Source organism: Sturnira hondurensis, unplaced genomic scaffold (genome assembly GCF_014824575.4).
Source record: "Sturnira hondurensis isolate 20B ecotype Veracruz unplaced genomic scaffold, ASM1482457v3 Scaffold0019996, whole genome shotgun sequence".
Taxonomy (NCBI): domain Eukaryota; kingdom Metazoa; phylum Chordata; class Mammalia; order Chiroptera; family Phyllostomidae; genus Sturnira; species Sturnira hondurensis.
Window position 1 is genome coordinate 220604 of NW_028092627.1, and position 24784 is coordinate 245387.

General features: G+C 36.3%; 2 protein-coding genes across 6 annotated transcripts in view; one reads left to right on the forward strand and one right to left on the reverse strand.

Moving 5' to 3' along the window:
- Window positions 1-24784, reverse strand: part of ARHGEF12 (Rho guanine nucleotide exchange factor 12) — a 212784-nt gene that overhangs the window by 156185 nt on the left and 31815 nt on the right. The window lies entirely within an intron of this gene.
- LOC118974947 (GTP-binding nuclear protein Ran-like) lies at window positions 8825-9661 on the forward strand. Its single transcript, XM_037028534.1, has one exon. The coding sequence runs from the start codon at window positions 8923-8925 to the stop codon at window positions 9382-9384; it is 462 nt and encodes a 153-aa protein (XP_036884429.1). The 5' UTR covers window positions 8825-8922; the 3' UTR covers window positions 9385-9661.

The window sequence follows — 24784 nt, forward strand, 5'->3', positions numbered from 1 at the left end:
ACAACCCAATAAAAGCTGCTGAGGAAAGGGCTCTCGGCCTTTCTGCTCTGAAAGATTGGCTACCTCTCCTCACCAAGCAGATCATGTCTTGGTAGTTTCACTTTCATCCGTGGCGGACAGGGGGACTCTGCGAGCAAAGCTGTCCCCACAGATTTTTATTTTAGTTTATTTCAAATCTCATATTTTGCTCCTCCCTTCCCTTACTCCATTTTACCTTCTTCCTTCTTCTTTTGTTTTAAATATTTTTTCTTTGGCTACAACTTGTTTCTATTTCACACTCTTCCTATTCACCCCCCCTCCAGCCTCTCAAAACCACTTTTCTCATTAGTCATCTCACATTCTTTCCCTCGCTCTTAAAATACCCTTAATCTCTCTTAACTTTTATCAATCTTTCTTCATTGGTTGTTGACACGATGGTTATTACTGCATTTCTTCAAATTTATTCCAAGATCTTCACTATTTTTGTATTTCGAATTTCACTGTTCCCCTCTCCTACTCCATTTTGCCTTCCTCCTGACCTTCTTTTGTTTTGTTTCAAATTGTACTTTTTCCCTGTTTTAGCTTGGTTTTCATTCCTCACTCTTAGTATCCCTCTATCTCTATCCTCTCAAAATCACTTCTCTTTTTTCTAGACATCTCATAAGCTTTTTTCATCTTCCTGTTGTCCTTCTTTGTTCCCATTCCACCAGTATTAATCTTTGTTCATTTTTGTTGATACTCCCTTAGTGGACCTTTTCCTCCAATATGGTTCCTACTTTTTTCACTACTATTTCAAATTTCTGAGGTTTATAAACCTCAGACTATACTCTTCTCACTCCATTCTGCCTTCTTCCCCAGCTTTTAAAAATTACAATATAAATTCTATTTTTTTCTTTCTTCACCTTTTTATTCTTGAGTCATATTATTTCTCCTCCCTCTACCCTCACAAAATCATTTTTCTTTCAGTTAATCACTCATATTCATTTTTCCTTTATTATAACAAGTCAATCTTTTAAAACCTTTATTAATATTTGCTCATTTGCTGTTGATAGTGTTGTTTTGGGTGGCAGTAATTACTGTGTGTGTGGTGGGGGTTCATGTCTGGATGTTTTGTTTTTTTCTGCCAGCACATGTACAACAGCATACAATATGTGGTGGGCTATGTGAATCTCAGACAGTTAGAAGGAAGGAACATCACATAAATGACAAACAAAACCCAATTTCAACCAGAGAACCCACATAAACGGCATAAAGGGCATCCCAAGAACATCCAGCTCAGGAAATCAAGGAGATTGCACCACTGACTCTCACAGGTCTCCTACCACAAAATGTCATCCATGAAGACAGGGAGTCAAAGCAAATGAACCTAATATGCAGAAACAAACAAGAGGAGTCACCCAAAATGTGGAGACAAAAAAAAAAAACCCTACTTAAAAGGAAAGGAGGCTTCCCCATAAAGAGTGCTAAATGAAACTGAGGTAATAAATCTATCAGACATTGAATTCAAAATAATGATTATAAGGATACTCAGGAGCACAGTGAGAACTATGAGGAAACCTATGGAAGCTACAAGCAACTTACTGGGAACTACATCAGCATGATAAAGGACACAGAAACTATCAATAAGAGCCAGGAAGAAATGAAGAATACAGTATCTGAAATGAAAAACAGATGAAGCACAGGATTGAATCAGCGAGCTAGAGGACATGGTAAAAAAAATCCCAGAGCAACAAAACAAAACAAAACAAAACAAAACAAAAAGACTCAAAAAGAATGAAGACAGTTTAAGGGAGTTGTAGGATAATATGAAACATAACAATATTCATATCACAGGATACAAGAAGGAGAAGAAGAGGATCAAGGGATAGCAGACCTGTTTGAAAAAGTAATGACAGGAAACTCCCCTAACTTGATGAAGGAAAAAGTCACACAAGTCCAGGAAGCACAGAGGATTCCAATCAAGATGAACCCAAAAAGACACACTCAAAGATACATCACAATTCAAATGGCAAAATTTAAGACAAAGAATCTTAAAGAGAGCAAGGAAGAACCAGCTAGTAACATACAAGGGAGCTCTGATGAGGCTATCAGTTGATTTCTAAGCAAAAACACTACAAGCTACAAGGGATGGCAGAACATATTCCAAGTAATGAAAAACAAAGGCGAAAAACCAAGACTACTCTACCTGACAAGGCTCTCAATTACAATATTTTTTGGACCATACAACACACCTAGGTTTTAGAGGAGGAAAGTATGAAAAAAATTTTGAAGCAAAAAATGTGGTAAAATATTTAATAACATAAACAACATAGTATTTCACCAGTGTAAATGTAAACAGAACTCAACAGTAGCATTAAAAACCATTATTCTTCCCAAATTGGGGAGGGGGTATGTCTTACAGTTCGAAAAATTTGGTAAAATAAAGGCGCCGTAAGGAATCTCTCAGACAATAAAAGGCTAAAAGAATATAGCTCCACCAAACCAGCACTGCAAGATATGATAAAGGAAATACTTTAAGAAGATGTACAAAAAGAGTGAGAGGGGGGGAACACAGGTACAAAGGGAAACAATGGCAATGAATTAATACCTATCAATAATCTTAAAGGTAAATGGAGTAAACGTTCTGATCAAAAGACACAGGTTAGCTAAATGGACAAGTATATAGGACCCGTATATATGCTGTCCATAAAAGAACCATAACAGAACAAAAGATCTACATAGAATGAAACTGAAAAAATGGAAAAAAATATTCCAAGCAAACAGAATGAAGAAAGAAAAAAAAGGATGAAGTAGTAATACTTACATCAAACAAAACAGACCATAAAACAAAGGCTATAAAAAAAGACAAAGAAGGTCACTATAACACTTAAGGGAGTAGTTCATGAAAAACATATAACCCTTGTAAACATATATACATCCAGTATAGGAGCACCTAAATATATAAGGAAAATGTTGGAGGATTTCAAGAAAAATACAACAGCAATGCATTCAATGTAGGGTATTTTAACACCTCATTGTCAACAATGGGTAGATCTTCCAAGCAAAGAAACAATAAGGATATTGTGGCACTGAACAACACTATAGATCAAATGAAGTAATTGATATATACAGAACATTTCACACCAAAGCAGTAAAATATAAATTATTTTCAAATGCACACAGAATATTTTTTAAGATAAACCACATGACAGGACGCAAAACAAGTTTCAACAAATTCAAGAAAAGTGAAATCCTATCAATCATCTCAGATAAGAATGGCTTGGAGCTAGAAACCAACCTCAAGGAAAAAACTCAAAAACTTTCAGATACATGGAAACGGAATAACATGCCATTAAATAGTGAATGGGTTAGCCCTGGCTGGTGTAGCTCAGCGGGGCTACACCAGCGTGGGCCTGAGAACCAGACGCTCGTCGTTCGATTCCCAGTCAGGGCACATGCCTGGGTTGCAGGCAAGTTCCGGGCAGGGGCCAGTTCCCAGCAGGGGATGCACGAGAAGCAACCATACACTGATGTTTCTCTTCCTCTCTCCTTCCCTTCCCCTCTAAAGATAAATAAATAAAATATAAAAAAAAACAATGAATGGGTTAACAAAAAGAACAAAGAAGAAATCAAAAAGTTTCTAGAAACCAAAGGAAATGAACACTGAACAGCCCAAAATCTATGCTACAGAGCATAGGCAGTCTTAATAGGTAAGTTCACAGCAATATGGCCCATCTAAAAACAATAGAAAATTTTCAAATAAAAAACCTAAGGCCATATCTAAAAGAAAAGAGGAACAACAACAAAGCCCAGAGCCCAGAGTAGAAGGAAGGAAATAATAAAGATCAGAGCATAATTAAATACAGAGACTTAAAAGAGAGAGGAAAAAAAAACAATTCAAAGGATCAGTAAATCCAGGAGCTGGTACTTTGAAAAGATAAACAAAACTGTCAACTCTTTTAACCAGACACATCAAGAAAAAGAGAGAGAATGCAAATAAATAAAACAAAAAAGAAAAAAGGAGAAGTAACAATTGATACCACAAAAATACAAATGATGTTAAGAAAGTACTATATGCCAAGAAATTGGACAACCTGGGGAAAATGGACAAATTTCTAGAAAAATATGATCCTCCAAACCTGAACTGAGAAGAAGCAGAAAGCCTAAATAGACCAAGAACAAGTGAAATTGAAGCAGTAATCAAAAAACTCCCACCACACAAAAGCCCTGGATGGGAAGGCTTCACATGAGAATGTTACCAAACATTTAAAAGAGAAATAACTACTAAGCTTCTAAACCTATTCCAAAAAAATCAAGAGGAGGCAAGACTCTCAGACTCTTTTTAGGAGATTACTTTTACTAATTTGAAAACCAGATAAAAACATAACCAAAAAACAGAAACTACAGGCCGGTATCTCTGATGAACATAGATGCTAAAATACTCAACAAAATATTGGCAATCTGGGTTCAGCAACATTAAAAGATCAAACATACCATGATCAAGTGGGATTCATCACAGGGATGAAAGGATGATAAAATATTCACAAATAAACATAATACACCATAACACAAAAGGAAAAACAAAAATCACATGATCATATCAATAGATTTTGATAAAGTACAGCTCCCATTTATAATAAAAACACTCACCAGAATGTGAAAAGAGGCATACACCTCACATAATAAAGGACATATAGGGGAAACCTACAGCCAACATCACACTCAGCAGGCAAAACCTAAAAGCTTTCTCCTTAAGATCTGTAACAAGGCAAGGGTGTCCTCTTTCACCACTGTTATTCAACATAGTATTGGAAGTTCTAACTACAGCAATCAGACAAGATAAAGAAATAAAAGGCATCCAAATTGGAAAGGAGGAAGTAAAACTGTCACTGGTTACAGATAACTTGATAGTGCACACAGAACACCCTACAGTCTCTATCAAAAAATTACTTCAACCAAATAAGAGAATTTGGCAATAAAGCAGGATACAAAGTCAATATTCAGAAATCAAAGGTATTTTTGTACACCAATAATGAAATATCACAAACAGAAGTCAGGAAAAAAATCCCATTTGCTATACCAATGAAAAAAATAAAGTACTTAGGAATAAGTTTAATCAAGGAGGAAAAAGACCTGTACTCAGAAAACTAGACAACACTAAAGAAATAATTAAGAAAGACACACATAAATGGAAGCACAAACCGTTTTCATGAATTGGACCCATTAACATCAAAATGTACACACTACCCAAAGCAATCTATAGATTCAATACAAATCCCTATCAAAATACTAATGGCATATTTCACAGATCTAGAACAAATATTTTAAAAACTTATATGGAACCAAAAATGACCCCAAAGGACCTCAGCGATCTTGAGATAGAGGTACAAAGTAGGAAGGATCAAAATACCTGATATCAAACTATACTACAAGGCAATGGTAATCAAAACAGTCTGGCACCAGCATAACAACAAACATATAGATAAGGGAACAGAACAGAGAGCCCAGAAATAAACCCATGTTTCTATGGTCAACTAATATTTGACAAAGGGGGCAGAAGCACATAATGTAGTAAAAACAGCCTCATCTATAAGTGGAGTTTGGAACAGCTACATGCAATAAAATGAAGACTTGACCACCGATTTACACCATACACCAAAATAAACTCAAGAGGGATATAAGACTTCAATATAAGTTGTTACACCATAATCCTAGAGAAAAACATAGGCAATATAATTTCAGATATAGAGAGTAATATTTTTGTTGATATATGTCTTAGGGCAAGGGAAATAAAGGGAAGAATAAACAAATAGGGCTACATCAACCTAAAATGTTTCTGTACAGCTAAAGCAAGCATCATCCAAATAAAAAGCAAACTGACGGTATGGGAGAACATATTTATCTCAGACAAAGGTTTGATCTCGAAAATATATAAAGAACTCACATGACTCCACACCAGGAAGACAAATAAGCTGATTAAAAAATGGGCAAAGGACCTAAACAGACACTTTCTAAGGAGAACATACAGAGAACCCACAGATATATAGATATGAAAGAATGTTCAACATCACTAGCCATCAGAGAGATGCAAATTAAAACCACAGTGAGATACCACTTCACACTGGTAAGAATGGCCATCATAAACAAATCAACAAACAACAAATGTTGGAGCCGATGTGGAGAAAAGGGAACCCTAGTGCACTGATGGTAGGAATGCAGACTGGTGAAGCCACTGTGGAAAACAGTATGGAATTTCCTCAAAAAACTAAAGCTGAAACTGCCTTTTGATCCAGCCATCCCACTGCTGGGATTATACCCTAAGAATCTTAAATTACCAATTCAAAAGAACCTGTGCACCCCAATGTTCACAACAGTGTTATTTACAGCATCCAAGAGCTGGAAACAGCCTAAATGCCCATCAGTAAATAAGTGGATCAAAAACTGGTACATTTACACAATGGAATACTACGCAGCAGAAAGAAAGGAGGAACTCCTACCCTTCCCAACAGCATGGATGGATCTAGACAGCATTATCCTAAGTGAAATAAACCAGGCAGTGAAAGACAAATAATTTGTGACCTCACCTATAAGTGTAACCTAATCAACAAAACAAATCAATGAGCAAAATAAAAACAAAGACATGGAAAAAAAGAAAAAACTGAAAGTGACCAGAGGGGAGAGAGGAGGGACATAATGGAGGAAAGAAGGGGAAGAGGGAAGTTAAGGAACATGAATAGAGGACTTATGGGCAGGGACAATGGGGGATGATGACAGTGCAGTTGGGGGCAAACAAAACAGGGGAGAACAATGGGGGAAAGGTGGGACTACTGTAAGTGAAAACCAAGGAAGGAATGAAGGAGGGATGGTGGGAGGGGAAAATCAAAAAATAACACATACTGGTGAGGATGTGGAGTAAAGGGAATCCTAAAGTACTGTTGGTGAGAATTAAGACTGGTGCAGCCACTGTGGAAAACAGTATGGAATTTCCTCAAAAAATTATAAATGGAACTGCCTTCTGACTCAGTGATTCCAATGCTGGAATTATGCCCTAAGGATCCTGAAACACCAATGCAAAAGAACTTATGCACCTCTGTGTTCACAGCAGCACTATATATAATATCCAAGTGCTGGAAATCGCCTAATTGCCTATCAGTAAATAAGTAGAATATAATTTTGTGGTGCATTTATGCTTCAGAATACTACACACACAGCAGAAAGAAAGAAAAACTCCTAGCTTTTGCAATAGTGATGGAACTGGAGAATATGCTAAGTGAAATAAGTCAGGCGGTAAAAGACAAATAGCATACGATTTCACCTATAAGAGGAACCTAATGAACAAAAGAAACAAACGAGCAAAATACAAGAAGAGGCATGGAAACATGGAACAGATGGACACTAGAGGGGAAGGGGACAGGGATAAGGATGGGAAGGGAAAGGACTAGTCAAGGAACATGTATGAATGATACATGGACATGAACAACCGGGTGGGGATTGACTCTGTGAGCAGGATTTGGAGTGGGTGGAGGAGAGAAAAAGGGGGAAAACTGGGACAACTGTAATTGAGCAAAAATAAAATATTTAATAAAAAAATCTTTATTAAAAGTGCAAAAAATTATGCTAGGCAGATCGATCTAAATATATGTTCTCCATTGTCCATAACAATGATTACCAATATCATAATGATAATAGGTAAAAAGTTATTTCAGTATTTTACTGTGTACTTACTGTTGACAGTCTCTGTGTTGAGTATTTTATACATATTAGTTAATTTAATTCCAACAATAATTCTTTTTTTTATTGTTGCTCAATTACAGGTGTCCCAACTTTTCCCCATCCAGCTCACCCCCGCTCCCACAGTCAATTCTAGCAATTATTCTAAAACACAGATACATATTATTTTAGCCTCATTTCATAGCAGAAAAATACAAGGTTCAAACAAGTAAAGTAACTCACAGAAGTTGTATAACTATATGAAAAACATTTGATTCAAACTTCACAGTCTGACTACAGCCCCTGCTCTCAGCTTCCAGACTACTGCATTACCACAAAACATTATTTTCCCTTTGCATAGCTTTTTTTTAACAGTTTACTAAAAGTTTTCACATGTGTACTCAAAAAACTACATCTGGTACAACTACAAAATACTTAGCTAGAAAGGCAGGTATTCAGACTCTATATAGTTTTAGCCAATGGTAAGTCGATAAAGACTGGTTACAAAAGAACTTCCAATCTTACAGAATGTGTCTCCAAACCCCAAAGCTTGGTGAATTCAGTTAATACCTACCTGTTACATGGGCCACTTGCCAGCTATACCACTTGAACATGTTTCTTCCTGGCAACATTCTCACAAACCACTCATTCCTTCAATAAATATGTACTAAAGTACAGGTAAAGATAAAAGAAATAAAACAAAAGCAATTTTACTCTATTAGCCCTCCTCAATATTAAAAAGAAAAAAATAGAAGAAAAATCCATCTTCTGTGAAAGAAGGACATGATTATAACCTTGAAACATTAACTACAAAAGATACTTGCCATATCTATTAAATTCTGGATCCATACATACCAAAGAAGGCTTGATAGACTTGAACAGAAAACAGATTTCCCCATACATAAGGATCACAGAGCTCAAATGTAAATCTAACTAGAAAGGGAGTAGGGGACTCTGTAGAGATCCAGAACAGTAGGAGAAAATAAAATTAAAGTAAGCTCAGTCAGATGGGCTGCGAGATGCTTCTGGAAGTCACATCACCATGACCACCCATGGAGAATCATATGTTCTCCAGTCCCACGGAGAACCCCAAGTTCAGTTCAAACTTGTGTTAGCTGGCAAGGGTGGGACTGGGAAAACCAAATTTGTGAAATGCCAGCTGATGGGTGAATTTGAGAAATATGTAGCCACCCTGGGCATGGAGGTCCATCCACCGGTATTCCACGACAACCGAGTGCCCATCAATTTCTCAACATGTGGGACACAGTAGGCCAGAAGAAGTTCCACGCACTGTGGAACAGCTACTACATCCAAGCACAGTGTGCCATTATAATGTTTGATGGCACTTCAAGAGTTACTCACAAGAATGTGTCTAACTGGCATAGAGATCTGGTAATAGTGTGTGAAAGAATCCCCCCCGTGATGTATGGCAACAAAGTGGATATTAAGGACAGAAAAGTTAAAGCAAAATCAATTGTCCTCCACCAAAAGAATCTTCAGTACTATGACATTTCTGCCCAGAGTAACTACAACTTTGAAAAACCCTTCCTCTGGCTTGCTAGAAAACTAATTGGAGACCATAACTTAGACTTTGTCGCCATGCTTGATCTGGCCCCACCGGAGGTTGTCATGGCCCTGGCATTAGCAACACAGGATGAGCACAGCCTCAAGGCTGCTCAGACTACCACTCTCCCAGATGAGGACGATGACCTGTGAGAAAGGGAAGTTGGTGCCCAGCACCAGAGGTCTAGATTTATAGGCAACTGTCCTGTGACATCAGTGGTGCAGTGTGTTTGCCACTTTATTACATAGCTAAGCAGAACCTGTGCTTGATCTTTGGGATGCTGAAAGAGATGAATGGGCTTCAGAGTGAATGTGGCAGTTTAAAAATACATCCATTTGTTGGACCTGCATGTTTAACTGTTTTGTAACAGTTATCTCCTTACTGAGTTTCAAAACTCTAAGACTGCCGTAGCCACATCAGAATATTCGGTGGTAAAATCTTGTTTGTCACTGTCATTCCCATCCCTTTTTGTTTAGAATCAGAATAAAGTTGCATTTCAAATACCAAACAAAATTAAAGTAAAATAATATGCTGATACATTCCTAGGTTTAGAGTACTGCTGGAGGTGTAATGAAGATAATAATGGAAAGACAGAACAAATGCCACCAGAACACAATAAAGAGAAACCTGTGACCCCAAGAATTTTGCTACAAGCAACACAGGCCTTTTGAACACTGAGAAACAAACAGTAAGTAATAGAAAAATGGAACAGTTAATAGCTAACACTGTGCATGTAACATATACTAGTAAGTGTTGTAACTGCATTAAATATATTAACTCATTTAATTCTTGGTATATACTATTATTAACCTTGCTTTATAGATGAAGAAATTAAGGTATACAAAGATTAAGGAACTTGCCCAAGGTCAGACAGTAAACAGAGAAGCTGAGATGTGAACCCAGACCCATAGTTATAGAGCCTCGTTCTTAATCATTATGCTTTACAGAATAAAAAGAATATCTTAAAAATAAAGAGTAGCCCTGGCTGGTGTAGCTCAGTGGTTGACCGCGGGCCTGTGAACCACACGATCACGGTTCGATTCCCAGTCAGGGCACATGCCTGGGTTGCAGGCCAGTTCCCGGTTCCTGGCAGGGGACGCACGAGGCAACCATACATTGATATTTCTCTCTCTCCTTCCCTTCCCCTCTAAGATAAATCAATTTAAAAAATCTTTAAAAATATAAAAAATAAAGAATAATTTGATTCTGAAGACAGAAAGGGTATGTATGCTGTACCCTATAAAAACAGACACAAAATAATCAAGAGTAACACATACACTGTTAAATTTTTGAAAATTTAAGATTTTAAAAATAAAGAGCTATATAAGCACCTAGATCCCCCCCCCAAAAAAATCTTAAATCATGTGCAAGTGGGAAAGATTAAATTAGCCTCCAGATTGCTTCCAAACAAGGTTCCATATGCCAGAAGATATGACTCCAATGTGAGGCAACATGTGAAATTTCTTTTAGAAGTTTCTATGCACACTGGACATAGAGACATAAAGAACATTTAGCAAAATAAAGTACCTACAATCCATTCTTGGAGAGGGAAAAAACCTACTTGAATACGAAAATCCATCCAATGACTACATAATCAAAATTTAAAAACTCAGGAATATAGAAACTAACGTAAAAGGATTGAGGGTAAGCACTAAATTCATTAATATCCAGGAAATAATAAATACCATTGACCTGCAAACAACCTAGAGATTAGAGGTAGCAACTCCTCTTGAGTCAAAGCTCTTATATAACTTTTGACCACTGGGGATTGGTTCTAGACCCCCCCAGACACGAAAATCTGTGAATGCTCAAGTCCCTTATATAAAATGGTATACAACAAAGCAGACAGTTGGTTCTCTACCTCTAGGAATTCCCAACTGTGGATCGAAGATACTGTTTCAACCACCATGGCCAGCTGAATCCAAGGATGTGAAACTAGGGGATACAGAGAGCCAAGTATATTTATTGAAAAAATTTGCCTATATTTGGACCCAAGTTCAAACCCGTGTTGCTCAAGGGTCAACTGTACCTCTAATCAAAGCCACCTCCACCCACTGCCATCCAGTGAAACACCAGTATTAGCTTAATAGTGGGTTTTTTAAATTTTGTACCCTCACTATACCTCAGATGGTACTTCTCTGCGCACAGCACTCAAGAAATAATGCTTTTTAGGAGGGTAACTTGAAATATCACCCACTCAACTCCCCGACCTGAAGGAGAATATAAGCTCTTTGATGGCAGGATTCCTGTTTTACTACCAAATCCCAGGAGACTGATAGGCATAGAGTGGTGTTCAATACATATTTGTCTAATAGAAGAACAGATATGAGCATATGGATTTATTCTATCTTCTGGGCTTTAACCAACTGCCATCTGGACATATTTCCGATATCTCAAATTCAATACATCCAAAACTAAATTCTGACTCTTCCTCTCAAAATCCAATTGTCCATCTCAATTAACCTCCATCCACCTGACACCTCTCCCTCAGGCCTCAAATCCCAAACATTCAACTCTCCATCTATACAACAAAATTTTTGAGCATGTATTACATATCAGGCACTGCTCTAAAGACTGAAACACAAAATACATAAAACTCCCCATTTTTGTGGAGTTAACATTCATCATTGCATTCTACTGATTTTATCGTAAATACATATCTCAAATCTGCCTATTTTTGACCTTTGCCAATGCTAGCTTAGAGCTAGCCACCTGATTCATCCCAAGCCTACAATGTTGCTGTAGTTTACTAAGTCTTGCCACTTCTCTTGCACACAACCTCCAATTCATTTTGCCATAGAGCATCCATAATTTTGAAAGACAAATCTTATGGTGTCTTTCCCCTGCTTAAATTCTTTCAATAGCTTCACACTGCATTTAGGGTAGAAAAAAATCCAAACACCAAACATGACATTACAAGGCCCAAATATAAAATGTAGTTTTTGCTGCCTTTCTAATCTCAGCCACTCACTATGCTCCAGTCAGTGGCCTTCTTTCAGTGCTTCATTCACATGCATGATTTTCCATGTCGCTGTCTAGGCCACTCTCTCTACCAACCCAGCTCATAATTATGCTTTAGGTCTTTGCTTAAAGAATGCTGACTGAGAAAAGCCCTTCTTGACCTCTGCCCCTCAATTTAAATTGGGCCCTTCGTATTACTACCTCCCATAATTACCCTATTCTTTTTAACCATTTGATAACATTTTATAATTTAATTGATTTAACATTTATAATTAATTGATATATCAATTTAAATATAATTTAAATTGATAACAATTTAACATTGTTAAAATGTTAAAAATTTAACATTTTTTAATTTAATTAATTTAAATTAATTAAATTTAATTAATTTAATTTAACCTCGATCCTTTGGTTCACAGGCCCATGGCTCAATCCATTAAGCTACACCAGCCAGGGCTTAGGTAAAGTATTTTTTAAAAAAATATTGCCTAAACTTAATTATTGGATACGTTTTCTTCTTTTCAAGGTTCTCATACTAACTAGTTCCCTAAAGGATCACTGTAATAGTAAAGTGAATAATTTGAGTCCCAAGAGAGTCTGTTAGTATTAAAAAGTATAAAATTACTTCTATATACCAATGTACTATACAAACACATCATTCATGTATTTATACCTGCACATTATATGGCCAGGCACTAGTCTAGGTCCTTGCACTCAATACATATGGGAAAAAGAGAAGGGGAGAAAACAGACAATAATGTTCTCAATAAATAAATGTATACTGTAATATATCAGAATGTGATATGCTTTATAGGTATAACCCCCACCCCAAAGAAAAAACCAGTAAAGCAGAATATGAAGGATCAGGGATAGACTAAATACATTTATAATAAAAACTTCAAAGCAATGAGACTTGTTTCCAGAGCCACACACAAAAATCTCTTACACTGAATAGAATCATGTAATATTAGAACTGAAGTTTAGGTAACCTAGTCCAACCTTTACACTTTACAGATGATGTGAAATTACTCAGTTTTTGGCAGAAATTAGGAGCCCTATCTTCTGTTCACTCTACTGGCATCACTCTTTGTGAAGTCAAATAATTATGATAAAATGTTTTTAATGTGCTAATGTGGAGAGTTGAAAAAATATCAAAGTTTGATCTGGCCTTCCTCACTTCATGGTTTTGTTACTTATGGTAAATTACTTAACCAGTCACAAAGTACAAATTTCATAATCTATAAAAGAGTGATGATAATTTTATTACTGAGTTGTCAGGAGGATTATATAGTAGTTTATATAATTTACATATCAGTACATAGGTATATAACCAATACTAATATACTAGCATCAAAAATAGTGTATCATATTCATGAGTTTTTATATCTTTATGAGACTATAAACCTCATACACATATAAAATACTAAATATTATGTAAATGCTAAATAAGCATTCATTAATTTGTTAATATTCTGAGGGATCAACCAGCTTTCAAAATGTTACAAACGTTATGATAACTCACATCAGTAAGTTGGCAATAATCAAATCAACTGAAAACTTTAGTGTATGCTTAAAAATATTTTTGATCTATCTTTTCTAAACAGAGAAGTCTATAAGCACTAAACACTTTTTAGGGTCATAAACTATGGTCCTGGATCTTTCTGTCCACAAGAAAATAAATTCCACTGTGAAAAGCACCTTAAAAGAAAAAAAAGCCTACAGTACTTTATACCATGTCTGCTTTTCATATTCATGCCTCTGCTCCTGTATTCACAAATATGAGTGCAAAAGAAAAAATAGCAGAATGCAATTCCAATGCCATCACATAGTAATCTAGCAGCTTCTTTGTATTCATAACCATTTTAGCTGACAAAGGCAAAATAACCACAAACTGAACAAAGGATAAAATAATGCAAATGGGTAAGTGTTTGATGCCATGAATATCATCTTCTCCAAATAACTGTATGTTCTGATTTAATTTCAAATAGAAAACAATCATAAAAACTGCTTTGTAAAAACATTCCCTTCCCCCACTATAGAATTAATCCCTGCCCCTAACTCTCAATAGCCCAACCAATGTCCCTTGGGTATAAAAGGGAAACAACCATCCAGGAGCTTCAGATAATTAAATCACAATTTAGAGAATAATAAATCAAAGTTCCTAGCTAGGATTCAGAAGTAATGTCAATTCAGCTCTAAAACAATAAAAGAAAGATGCTGTTTCCTATCCTTCTGAATAAAAAATATCCCTGCAATGCTGGATATTAAAACCTTTGTTCTCAAGCTGAGCAATTAAAGCACCAGGTTTTCAAAAACAAGAGTTTGCTTCCTTAAGGTCAAATTAGGCTTTTTTAAACATGAAGAAATCTTAAAAGCTATTGTAATAATAATAAACAATACAAAATATCCTTTTCCCTCTTAGTTTTATTCCTGTTATAGGTATAACCCTTTCACGTATGCTATTTTTCTACCATTTTGCTACATTTCACACCCATCAAGAAAACAAAGACTGCTATAGGTTACCTGGGATCACAGGACAACTCAGCAAAGAAGTGAAAGCTCAAAAGGTTGTTTCCATGGAATACAGGAGAATGAAATCCTCACCAAAGAACCACTCCCTTAACAATCCTAGGCTTTTCCTTTATATATATACTTGAGATCCTTGGCTGCAGAGGGATGATATGAATAAACCCCACCTCTTCTCTCACTCCCAATCATCTACCATCATCCACTGAAGCCCAACACTTCACTGTTAATGGAAAGGCAAAGAACAGCATCTGTATACACTGTTTTAGAAGAAAAACACTGAAAATACATAAGTGATAAAGAACGCAAAAACTTTCCTACAATTTTCTAAGACAAACAGCTCCTACAAAATTAAAAATACTTGCTTAAAGATCCAATTATATAACCACAACATATTAACATTAATTTTTGTCAGAATGTCCTGAATAAAGTACAATTTTCAGAAAAACATAGTGTCTCTACCAAAACTGGAGGTCCTCAAATATCTTAAAATTTTGTTGTTGCTACTGCTCCTTTCCCTAAAGCCAAATAAAACAGATTAATTGATATTTACATTAAAAACAAGACTCCTTTTGTTGGTGTGTGACTTCTTCAAAGATAATCTGGGATAGGAGGTGGAGATGGAATGTTTTTATGGAAAAACATAAAAAATGGAAGGAGGAAAAAACTTTTCTGTCCCAACAAGCCTAATTAAAGTTGTGAGCAAGGCTAGGAACACTGAAATTTCTTCATGTTATTCTGTCAGTTTGTATCTTATTATTGTAAATCTTCCCTCATCTCTAACTAGGCGGGCAGGCATTATGATGTCAAGCCCTCTGTTAACTAATATCCCTGCCACTTTAAGTTAAGAAAGAGACAAGAGACATATTCATTCAATCTAATCTTTAGAAGCCCTGTAATTTTGCTAAAGCAGTAATTTGCTTCAAACACTGCTCTTACAAATGCACTGCCATAGGAAGAAGATACATTTAGCCTCTACTTTCCCTTTCTGAAGCAACAACCCAACTTGACAAGTTGCACACACATAATTTCTGGGATCAATATAGTAGTAATAATGAAAAACATATTCTTTGTTTTATGAAACATATTCCCTAAAACATTTTAAAGTATCTAATTTTAAGTTAAAATCCAGTAATCACTTCACTCACAAAAACTACAGAATTAAAGTCAGTGGTCTATGATAAATCAGGTTCCAAGGAACCACACAATGGCAAAATGTAGTTTGTAATAAATAAAAGAACCAAAGGACAAATAAATGAGTAATTATGTACATATTCTAAAGTAGAAACCAATGATTTTAATGCTCTGCTTGGGCAATATTAAAGAACTACTTTATTCAATTTATGGTTTGTAAGTACTTAACAGAGAGGTAGTGCTACAACATTATACAACCATATGACCCAGAAATCATACTTTTAGTTTTATATCTCCAAGTAATGTGAAAATTTATGTCCACACATAAACCTGTCCTTGGATGTTTGTAGCAGCTTTACTCATAATTGCTAAACTTAAATGATCAATACGTCTTTCTTTTTTTATTTAATTCTTGTTCAAGTACAGTTTTCTGTCTTGTATTCCCAGCCCTGCCCCCCCCCAGTGCTCCCCACCCCCCTCCCATCTCCGCCCCCCGTCTTAGTTATTGTCCATGTGTCCTTTATATTTGTTCATGTGAGTCCATCCTCTTTTACTCTGTGCTTCTCTTCCCTCTCCCCTCTGTTCCCTGTCAGCCTGTTCTGTATTTCAGTGTCTTTGGTCACATTTTGCTTGCTTGTTTGTTTTGTTGTTTAGATTCCTGTTAACAGTGATATCATATGGTATTTGTCTTTCACCGCCTGGCTTATTTCGCTCAGCATAATGCTTTCCAGTTCCATCCATGATGTTGTAAAGGGTAGGAGTTCCTTCTTCCTTTCTGCAGCATAGAATTCCATTGTGTAAATGTACCACAGCTTTTTGATCCAGTCATTTACCGATGGGCATCTAGGTTGCTTCCAACTCTTGGCTATTGTGAATTGTGCTGCTATGAACATCGGGGTGCATAGGTTCTTTTGGATTGGTGTTTCAGGGTTCTTAGGATATACTCCTAACAGTGGAATTGCTGGGTCAAAAGGCACATCCATTTTTAGTTTTCTTAGAAAATTCCATACTGTTTTCCATAGTGGTTGTACCAGTTTGCAATCCCACCAACAGTGAGCTAGGGTCCCCTTTTCCCCACAACCTCTCCAACACTTGTTGTTTGTTTCTTTGTTTATGATAGCCATTCTGACTGGTGTAAAGAGGTGTCTCATTGTGGTTTTAATTTGCATCTCTCTGATAGCTAGTGATATAGAGCATCTTTTCATGTGTCTTTGGATCCTCTGTATGTTCTCCTTGGAGAAATGTCTATTCAAGTCCTTTGCCCATTTTTTAATTAGGTTGCTTGTCTTCTTTGAGTGGAGTTGAGTGAGTTCATTGAGTATTTTGGAGATTAAACCTTTGTCTGAGGTATCATTGGCAAATATGTTTTCCCAAGCTGTTGCTTCTCTTTTTATCTTGATACTGTTTTCCTTAGCCATGCAGAAGCTTTTAATTTTGATGAGATCCCATTTGTTTATTCTTTCCTTTATTTCCATTGCTCTAGGGGACGTATCAGTAAAAATATTGCTGCGTGGAATATCTGAGATTTTCCTGCCAATGTTCTCCTCTAGGGCTTTAATGGTTTCACGGCTTATATTTAAGTCTTTTATCCACCTTGAATTAATTTTGGTGTACGGTGTAAGTTGGTGCTCGAGTTTCATTTTTTTACATGTAGCTGTCCAGTTCTCCCAACACCATTTGTTGAAAAGGCTATCTTTGATCAATACATCTTTCAATGGAGAAATGGATAAAGAAATTGTGATTCACCTATAAAATAGAATACTACTTAACAATTTAAAAAGAATAAACTACTGGGGAGAAGGGGAGGAAAAAAAGAAAGAAAAGAATAAACTACTTATTCATACAACAATACAGATAAATCTTAAGAGCATTTTATTATGTTAAAGAAAGCAGCTGCAAAAAACAAAGGTTTTCCTATTATTCCATTCAGATGAAATCAGGAAAATGCAAAATTAAAAATAGATTAGCAGTTAATAGGGAAGGGGAGAATAGTTGACTACACAGGGGAGCATTTAAAATGCAGGATCTGTTCTGTATGATACTAAGATTAGGGTGGTGGATACAGGACTCTACTCTTTTGTCAGAACCCACAGAACATTACAAAGACTGAACTTCAATGAATGCTGACAAGCAACACTCAAAAAACCATCAACCAAAATGTTGGAAGATTTCAAGATGAAACGTAGACTGTGACAAATGAATCTACTACTTACATTACAAATCATGACACAAGGCATTAAGAAGTGGGTGAGAAAAGGAGCCGACCTAACTAACTTTGGGAAACAATGTTTAGACTGGAAGTAGTAGACAAAAATAAACACTATACTCTACTTGGAAAATTTGTTTCTCATGGGTAAATAAGTTAACACTTTTCATGTTTATTGGAGTTGAACAAATAAGTAAATAGGTACTACATAGTTGGAGCCAGGTTTCATACTGTCAGATTACAAAGTCATGTATAAACAAGAAAGGAAAACTAGACTGTGGTACTGAATTAAAATCAGAGACATCAGTATGAACTCAATGGATAAAGAAACAATTTTATATATATATATATGGGTACATATGGGTTAGTATACATACATATATTACCTAACCCTGTCCATTGATAGAGCCTAAAAGAAATGGCATCTCAATAACAATGAGCACACCCAGAACCCACATTTTGGTTTCCCAATTACCCAATAAAAGGAATCACAACTCTATCTTATACTACCAGAAAGTAAGGAAGGGCTCAAAATACAAAAGGATAGGGTAAGTACCAACCTGAAAGCTTTTCCAATGGTCAAAATTGCAAAAATATGAGCAACAAAATAAAAATATACTATTAGATTAAAATTCAAAGTATAAAATTAAATATATATTAGACTGTACTGATATTAATTTAGTAAACCAGTAGTAGAAGAAAACACAAATCTTCCTCACAGAAGAATCACATGTGTACATACTTACTACTCCCCCAAGTATAGATTGGACTTAAGAACTTGCTTCTAAAAACAGAGTTTGGAAAGAAAACAAAAGGTAACTTTAGAGTGGAGAAATCCGACAAACACCACCTTACTCAGGTGGTCAAGATTAATATAATGTCATATGGATGTCATGTAGACATCATATATCCCTGATATGATAAAATAAACAGGGTACTTTGCTTCTGTTGTATTCTTCACAAAAATTTATAACCCTAATATGAGAAACACCAGCAAACTCAGACCAGAGGATAGTCTTAAAAATATCTGGCCAGTACTTCTCTTGCTGTTAAGGTCATGAAAAACAAAGTAGAACTGAGAAACTGTCATAAATGAAAGAGACCAGGGAAACATATAAACTAAATGCAATATGGTATCCTGGACTGGATCCTAAAACAGAAAGAGACCATTAATGGAGAGATCCAAAGAAGTCTAGTTTAAAGTAGTTTAGTTAATACCAATGTCAGTTTCTTAGTTTTGACAAATGTACCATAGTACAGCAAGACACTAGCAATGAGGAAAACAGTGTGAAATATACTCTCCATACTATTTTTGTAACTTTCTGTACATCTAAAATTATTCCAAAATAAGAAAGTTATTGAGTAATTAGTCTATGATGCTGAAAGTCAGAACAATAGGTACTCTTACGTAGTGACATCAATTGTTGGCTGCAAACATTCCTCCCAACCCTCCTATGAAAAAACCCACCAGGCTCAGGTGACTTCACTGGTGAATTCTTGCAAAAAGATAATAACATCCTATACATACTTTCTGGAAACAGATGACATTTCCAAACTCATTTTCTATGACCAACATTACTCTGAAATCAAAACAAGTCAATGCCAATACAAGAAAATGAAAAACTAGATTCTGATAAGTCCTAGTTCCAGCCAAGATGGAGGAGTAGGTAGAAACCCTTGGCTTCCGCACACAACCAAAAAGGACGACGACAACCAATCTAAAATCAATAGCCAACCAGAAGTGCCAGAAAATCAAACTGCATGAAACTCCAACAACCACCGAATTAAAGGAACAGTCAGACAGAACAACCAGACTGGTAAGGTGGTACACAGTGAGAAACCACAGTGAGGTGGTAGGCCATGGGAGCAGGGCTAGCTGCAGTCAGGTGGCAGGCTGACTTAAGGGGAAACTGAGACCCTGAGGTGGCTGTGGACCAAGAAGGTTGCTGCAGTGGGAGAAATTCCCAGTCTCACACAAACAGGTGTGCTGCATTATCATCTCTCTGGCCCATCTCCCATAGCAGCATGGTGGCAGGAAGAATGGTTGCCCTGCCCTGGTGAATACCTAAGGCCCTGCCCCCTTACAACTTACAACTTAAGAGGGGTCCCAAACAAAGAAACAGGGCCAAAATGAAAGAACAGAGCAAAACCTGAGAACGAGAGCTAAGCGATGAGGAGACAGCCAACCTATCTGATGTAGAACTTAAAAAGCCCTGGTAATCAAAATACTCACAGAACTGATTGAGCTCCTGAAAATGAAAACACAAATGAAAGATACACAAAGTGAAATAAAGCAAAACACTTAGGGAACCAACAGTGACAGGAAGGAAACCAGGACTCAAAGCAATGATTTGGAACAAAAGGAAGAAATAAACATCCAATCAGAACAGGATGAAGAAACAAGAGTTCAAAAAAGTGAAGAGAGTCTTACAAACCTCTCGGACAACCTGAAACATTCCAATATTCGAATTATTTGAGTGCCAGAAGGAGAAGAACAACATCAAGAAATTGAAAGCTTATTTGAACAAATAATGAAGGAAAACTTCCCCAATCTGGCAAAGAAAACAGACTTCCAGGAAGTTCAGGAAGTCCAGAAAGTCCAGGAAGTCTAGAAAAGTTGAACTCAAAGAGGAACACACCAAGGCACATCATCATTAAGTTACTCAAGATTTAAAGACAAAGAGAATGTTAAAAGCAGCAAGAGGAAAGGAAAGAGTTGCCTACAAAGGAGTGTCCATAAGGCTATCAGCTGATTTCACAAAAGAAACCTTGCAGGCAAGAACGAGCCGGAAGGAAGTATTTCAAGTTATGAACGGCAAGGACCTACATCCAAGACTGTTCTATCCGGCAAAGCTATCATTTAGAATGGAAGGGCAGAGATAAAGTGCTTCCCAGTAAAGTTAAAGGAGTTCATCATCACCAAGCCCTTATTATATGAAATGTTCAAGGGACTTATCTAAGAAAAGGAAGATCCAAACTATGAACAGTAAAATGACAACAAACTCACAGCTATCAACAAATGAAACTAAAAAAACTAAAACAACAACGAAAACAAAAACTAAGCAAACAACTAGAACAGGAATAAAATCAGAAAAATGGATATCACATGGAGGGTGTTCAGTGGGGAGGGGGAAGGAAGGAATAGGGAGGGAAAGGTACAGGGAAGAAGCAGCATAATTGGTAGGCAAAAAATAGATAGGGAGAGGTCAAAAATGGTATAGGAAACAGAGAACTGAAAGAACTTATGTATACAACCCATGGGCATGAACTAAGGGGGGGAGAATGCCAGAGGATTGGGGAGTGCAGGGTGGAGGGTGGATAAAAAGGGGAAAACTGGGAAAACTGCATAATCAATAAAATATAATTTTAAAAAATAAAAATAAAAAAATTCCAAAGACTCAAAAAAAACCCAGAACACCAAGTAAATTGCTCACGAACGTGGATGTAAAATTTTCACCAAAATATTAGCAAACCAAATCTATCATATATACAAATAATAGTAAATAATAACTAAATATGGTTTATCACAGAAATATAAGGTTGGCTCAATATTAAAAATTCAATGTAATTTATCATTATTATCAGTCTGAAAGAATTCATATTATCTTAATAGATGCAGAAAACAGCATTTTACAAAATGCAATATCCACTAATGATAAAATTTATCATAAACTAAAACAGAAGATAACTTTCCTAAGCTGATAAAAGGCATCCATAGAAAAAACAAACACAAAACATCATACTTAATAGTAACAGACTGAATGTCTTTCCCGTAAAATCAAGAACAAGGCAAGAATGTCTACATATCCTCACAAATTTTACTTAACATGTCATCCAAAGGAGTAAGGCAATAAATATATAAAAGGCTCATAAACTGAAAACAAAAAACTGCAATTGTCTTTAACCACATATAACATGATCATCTATATAAAAGGTCCAAAAGATTCTATAAAGAAAACTAGTAGAATAAGTTTAGCAAGACAACAGTAAAAAGATCAATATACAAAAAGCAACTGTATTTCTAAATACTAGCAACAAATTAAAAGTTAATTGTAAATATCACTTAATCTCAAAGCACATAAAATATTCAATACATACAGATGAAGTTAAACTCCATGTAAGACCTATGTGCTAAACATTACAGAGTCTTTTGAGAGAAACTAAAGACCTCAAAAAATAGTGAGATTATGTTCATGGATCAGAAGACACATATTGTTAAGATGTTGATTCTCCCCAATCTGATCTAGATTCAAAATCACAGCATGTTTTTTAAAACAGAAACATGCTGATTCTAAAAACCATATAGAAATACAAAGGGTCTAAGAGAGTTAAAGCAATTTTTAGGAAAAAATTGGAGACTTAAGGACAGGCACATTGATGAAGAGAATAAACAGACCCATGAATAGATGGTTGACTGAATTTTTAACACAGATGCCAAGGTAATTCAACAGGGAAAGAATAATCTTTCCTGTAAGTAATACTGAAACATATACCAAAACACACACATGCACGCACACACACACACCAACCTCAACCCATACCTCATAGCATATACAAATGTTAATTTGTATGGATCCTGAGAAAAAAAGATACCTCCCAAGAATCCTAAGAAGGGCTCCTGGTAGCTAACTGGGCTTTAATAAAAAACAAACAAACAAACAAAAAACAGAGCCTAACAGCCATTAACATAAGGGTCTCTCATGCAAACTTCATGTCATGGAAAAGCCTGCACTAAAGGGGCTACGTGCCTCTACATGGAACTGCCTGCCTGCACTGTGTTTGGGTTCTGAGCCAGCCCTTATAAAAGTGTTACTGCAATCCTATTTCAAACACAGGGACTGAGGCTTTCCCCATCTAATTGGAGGTACACAGCTATAGCCCCATCAACAATCAATCAGAGCAGCTACATTTGGACCAGTCAGGAAAGTGCCTTTTGTACCAAACTGTGAGAACTTGGACCTCATTTGCATAAGGACAGACCAATCAGGAACCAGGAATGGGGACTTCTGTCTATATAAGCTCTGGGAGTATATTTTCCCTTTCCATCCAAGAATGAAGACTGTTATCCTGGCTGAGCTGAAACACTCAGAGCAGAGCAGAGCAGACCAGCACAGTGCAAAGCACACAGACTAGAAAAGAGCAGAGCACAGGTGTCTAACCTGAGAAGGGCATGCCTCTTAGCTATGCTGTTTTTGCAGTTACGCTGGTATCACAATTGAGCTCTTTTACTGAATAAACTTTCCTTCTTCACCAGCCCCCAAATAGGGGATTTCTATTGGTGCTGAATTGGCACCAATGACCATCAGCTTTCACCTAATAGGTATCATAGGCCTAAACATAAAAGCTAAACTCTTAAACTTTTTAAAAAGTTAGGAGCAATTCCTTGAGATCTTGGGTTAGGTCAAGATTTTTCAGAAAGAACCTATCAGACAAAAACATAGAATGGAAAAGTTGATAGACTGAACTTCATCAAAATTAAAAAAATAAACAAATGAAACTTCTGTTCTTTGAAAGAAAATATTAAGGAAGTAAAACAAGTTGCAAACTTGAAAAATAATTTTAAAACACATACCTGATAAAGGACTCCTATCTTACATTTCAGTAGAAAGTAAGCCAGTTTTTAACATCTAACCAGATACTTCACAAAGAAAACAATGGCAAAATCACATGAAAACTCCTCAACATCATTAATCATAACATAAATGCCAAAAGAAAATAAGTGAGAGAGGGAGGAAGATGGCAGTGAGGTAGGTGGCAGCTGAACCCACTTGCTTGTGCATCCAAGTGGGACACCTAGCCAATTTTCTGAAGAACAGAGTGAATGGCCAACAGAATCCCAGCTTATATGAAGTTTGTAAGCCAAAGATTGCAGAGGATATTAACAAAAAGATGAGTCCTGTCCCGCTGTCATAATGCACTCCACCTTTGTCCTGCTCCAATCATATACAAGATAAGGTGGGAGTTGTGAATAGATAACCCACTGAAGAACACCCACCAACAAAGGAGTCACCAATGGGCAAAGTCCAAATACAACAAGAGAGCCCTCATAAACAGAAGAAAAAGGAAACCCTAGAGCATCCAGACAAGGGGATCAAAGAAATCATACCCCTAAGTACCACAGAACTCCTACCATAGAAGTTAACCCTACCAAGGCAGCTAGAAAAGAAGAGCATCAGAAATTGCAAAAACAAACAGAGTAACCTAAAATGGGGAGACAAAGAAAGAACCTGCAATCCAAAGAAATGGGAGCTCCCTACTAAAAGAGCTAAATGAAATGGAGGCAAGCAAACAATCAGATATAAAATTGAAAAGAATGATGATAAGGATGCTCAAAAAACTCACAGACAGCTACAAGGAACTGAGTGGGAACTACAACATTATGAATAAGGAAACACAAACTATAAACAAGAACCAGGAAGAAATGAAGAATATTTTTTGACACTCTCTTTTGGCATGTAGTGTTTTATCTGGGGGAGGGCTGGGAGGTGGAGGAAAAATGCAGAAAACTGTAGTTGAACAACAATTTAAAAAATAAAGAAAGAATACAATATCTCAACTGAAAAACACACTGGAACGCATTATAAGCAGGCTGGATAAAGGAAAGGACCAAGTTAACTTGGACCAAGGTATCTAGGAATAGATACTTGGACCAAGATAACATGAAATGCAACATTTGAATCATAGGAATACCAGAAGGAGGAGAAAAGGACCAAGACATAGAAACC

Excerpts from the sequence above, each read along its gene's own strand:
- LOC118974947 (XM_037028534.1), top strand. The coding sequence starts at position 8,923 with ATGTGGGACACAGTAGGCCAGAAGAAGTTCCACGCACTGTGGAACAGC.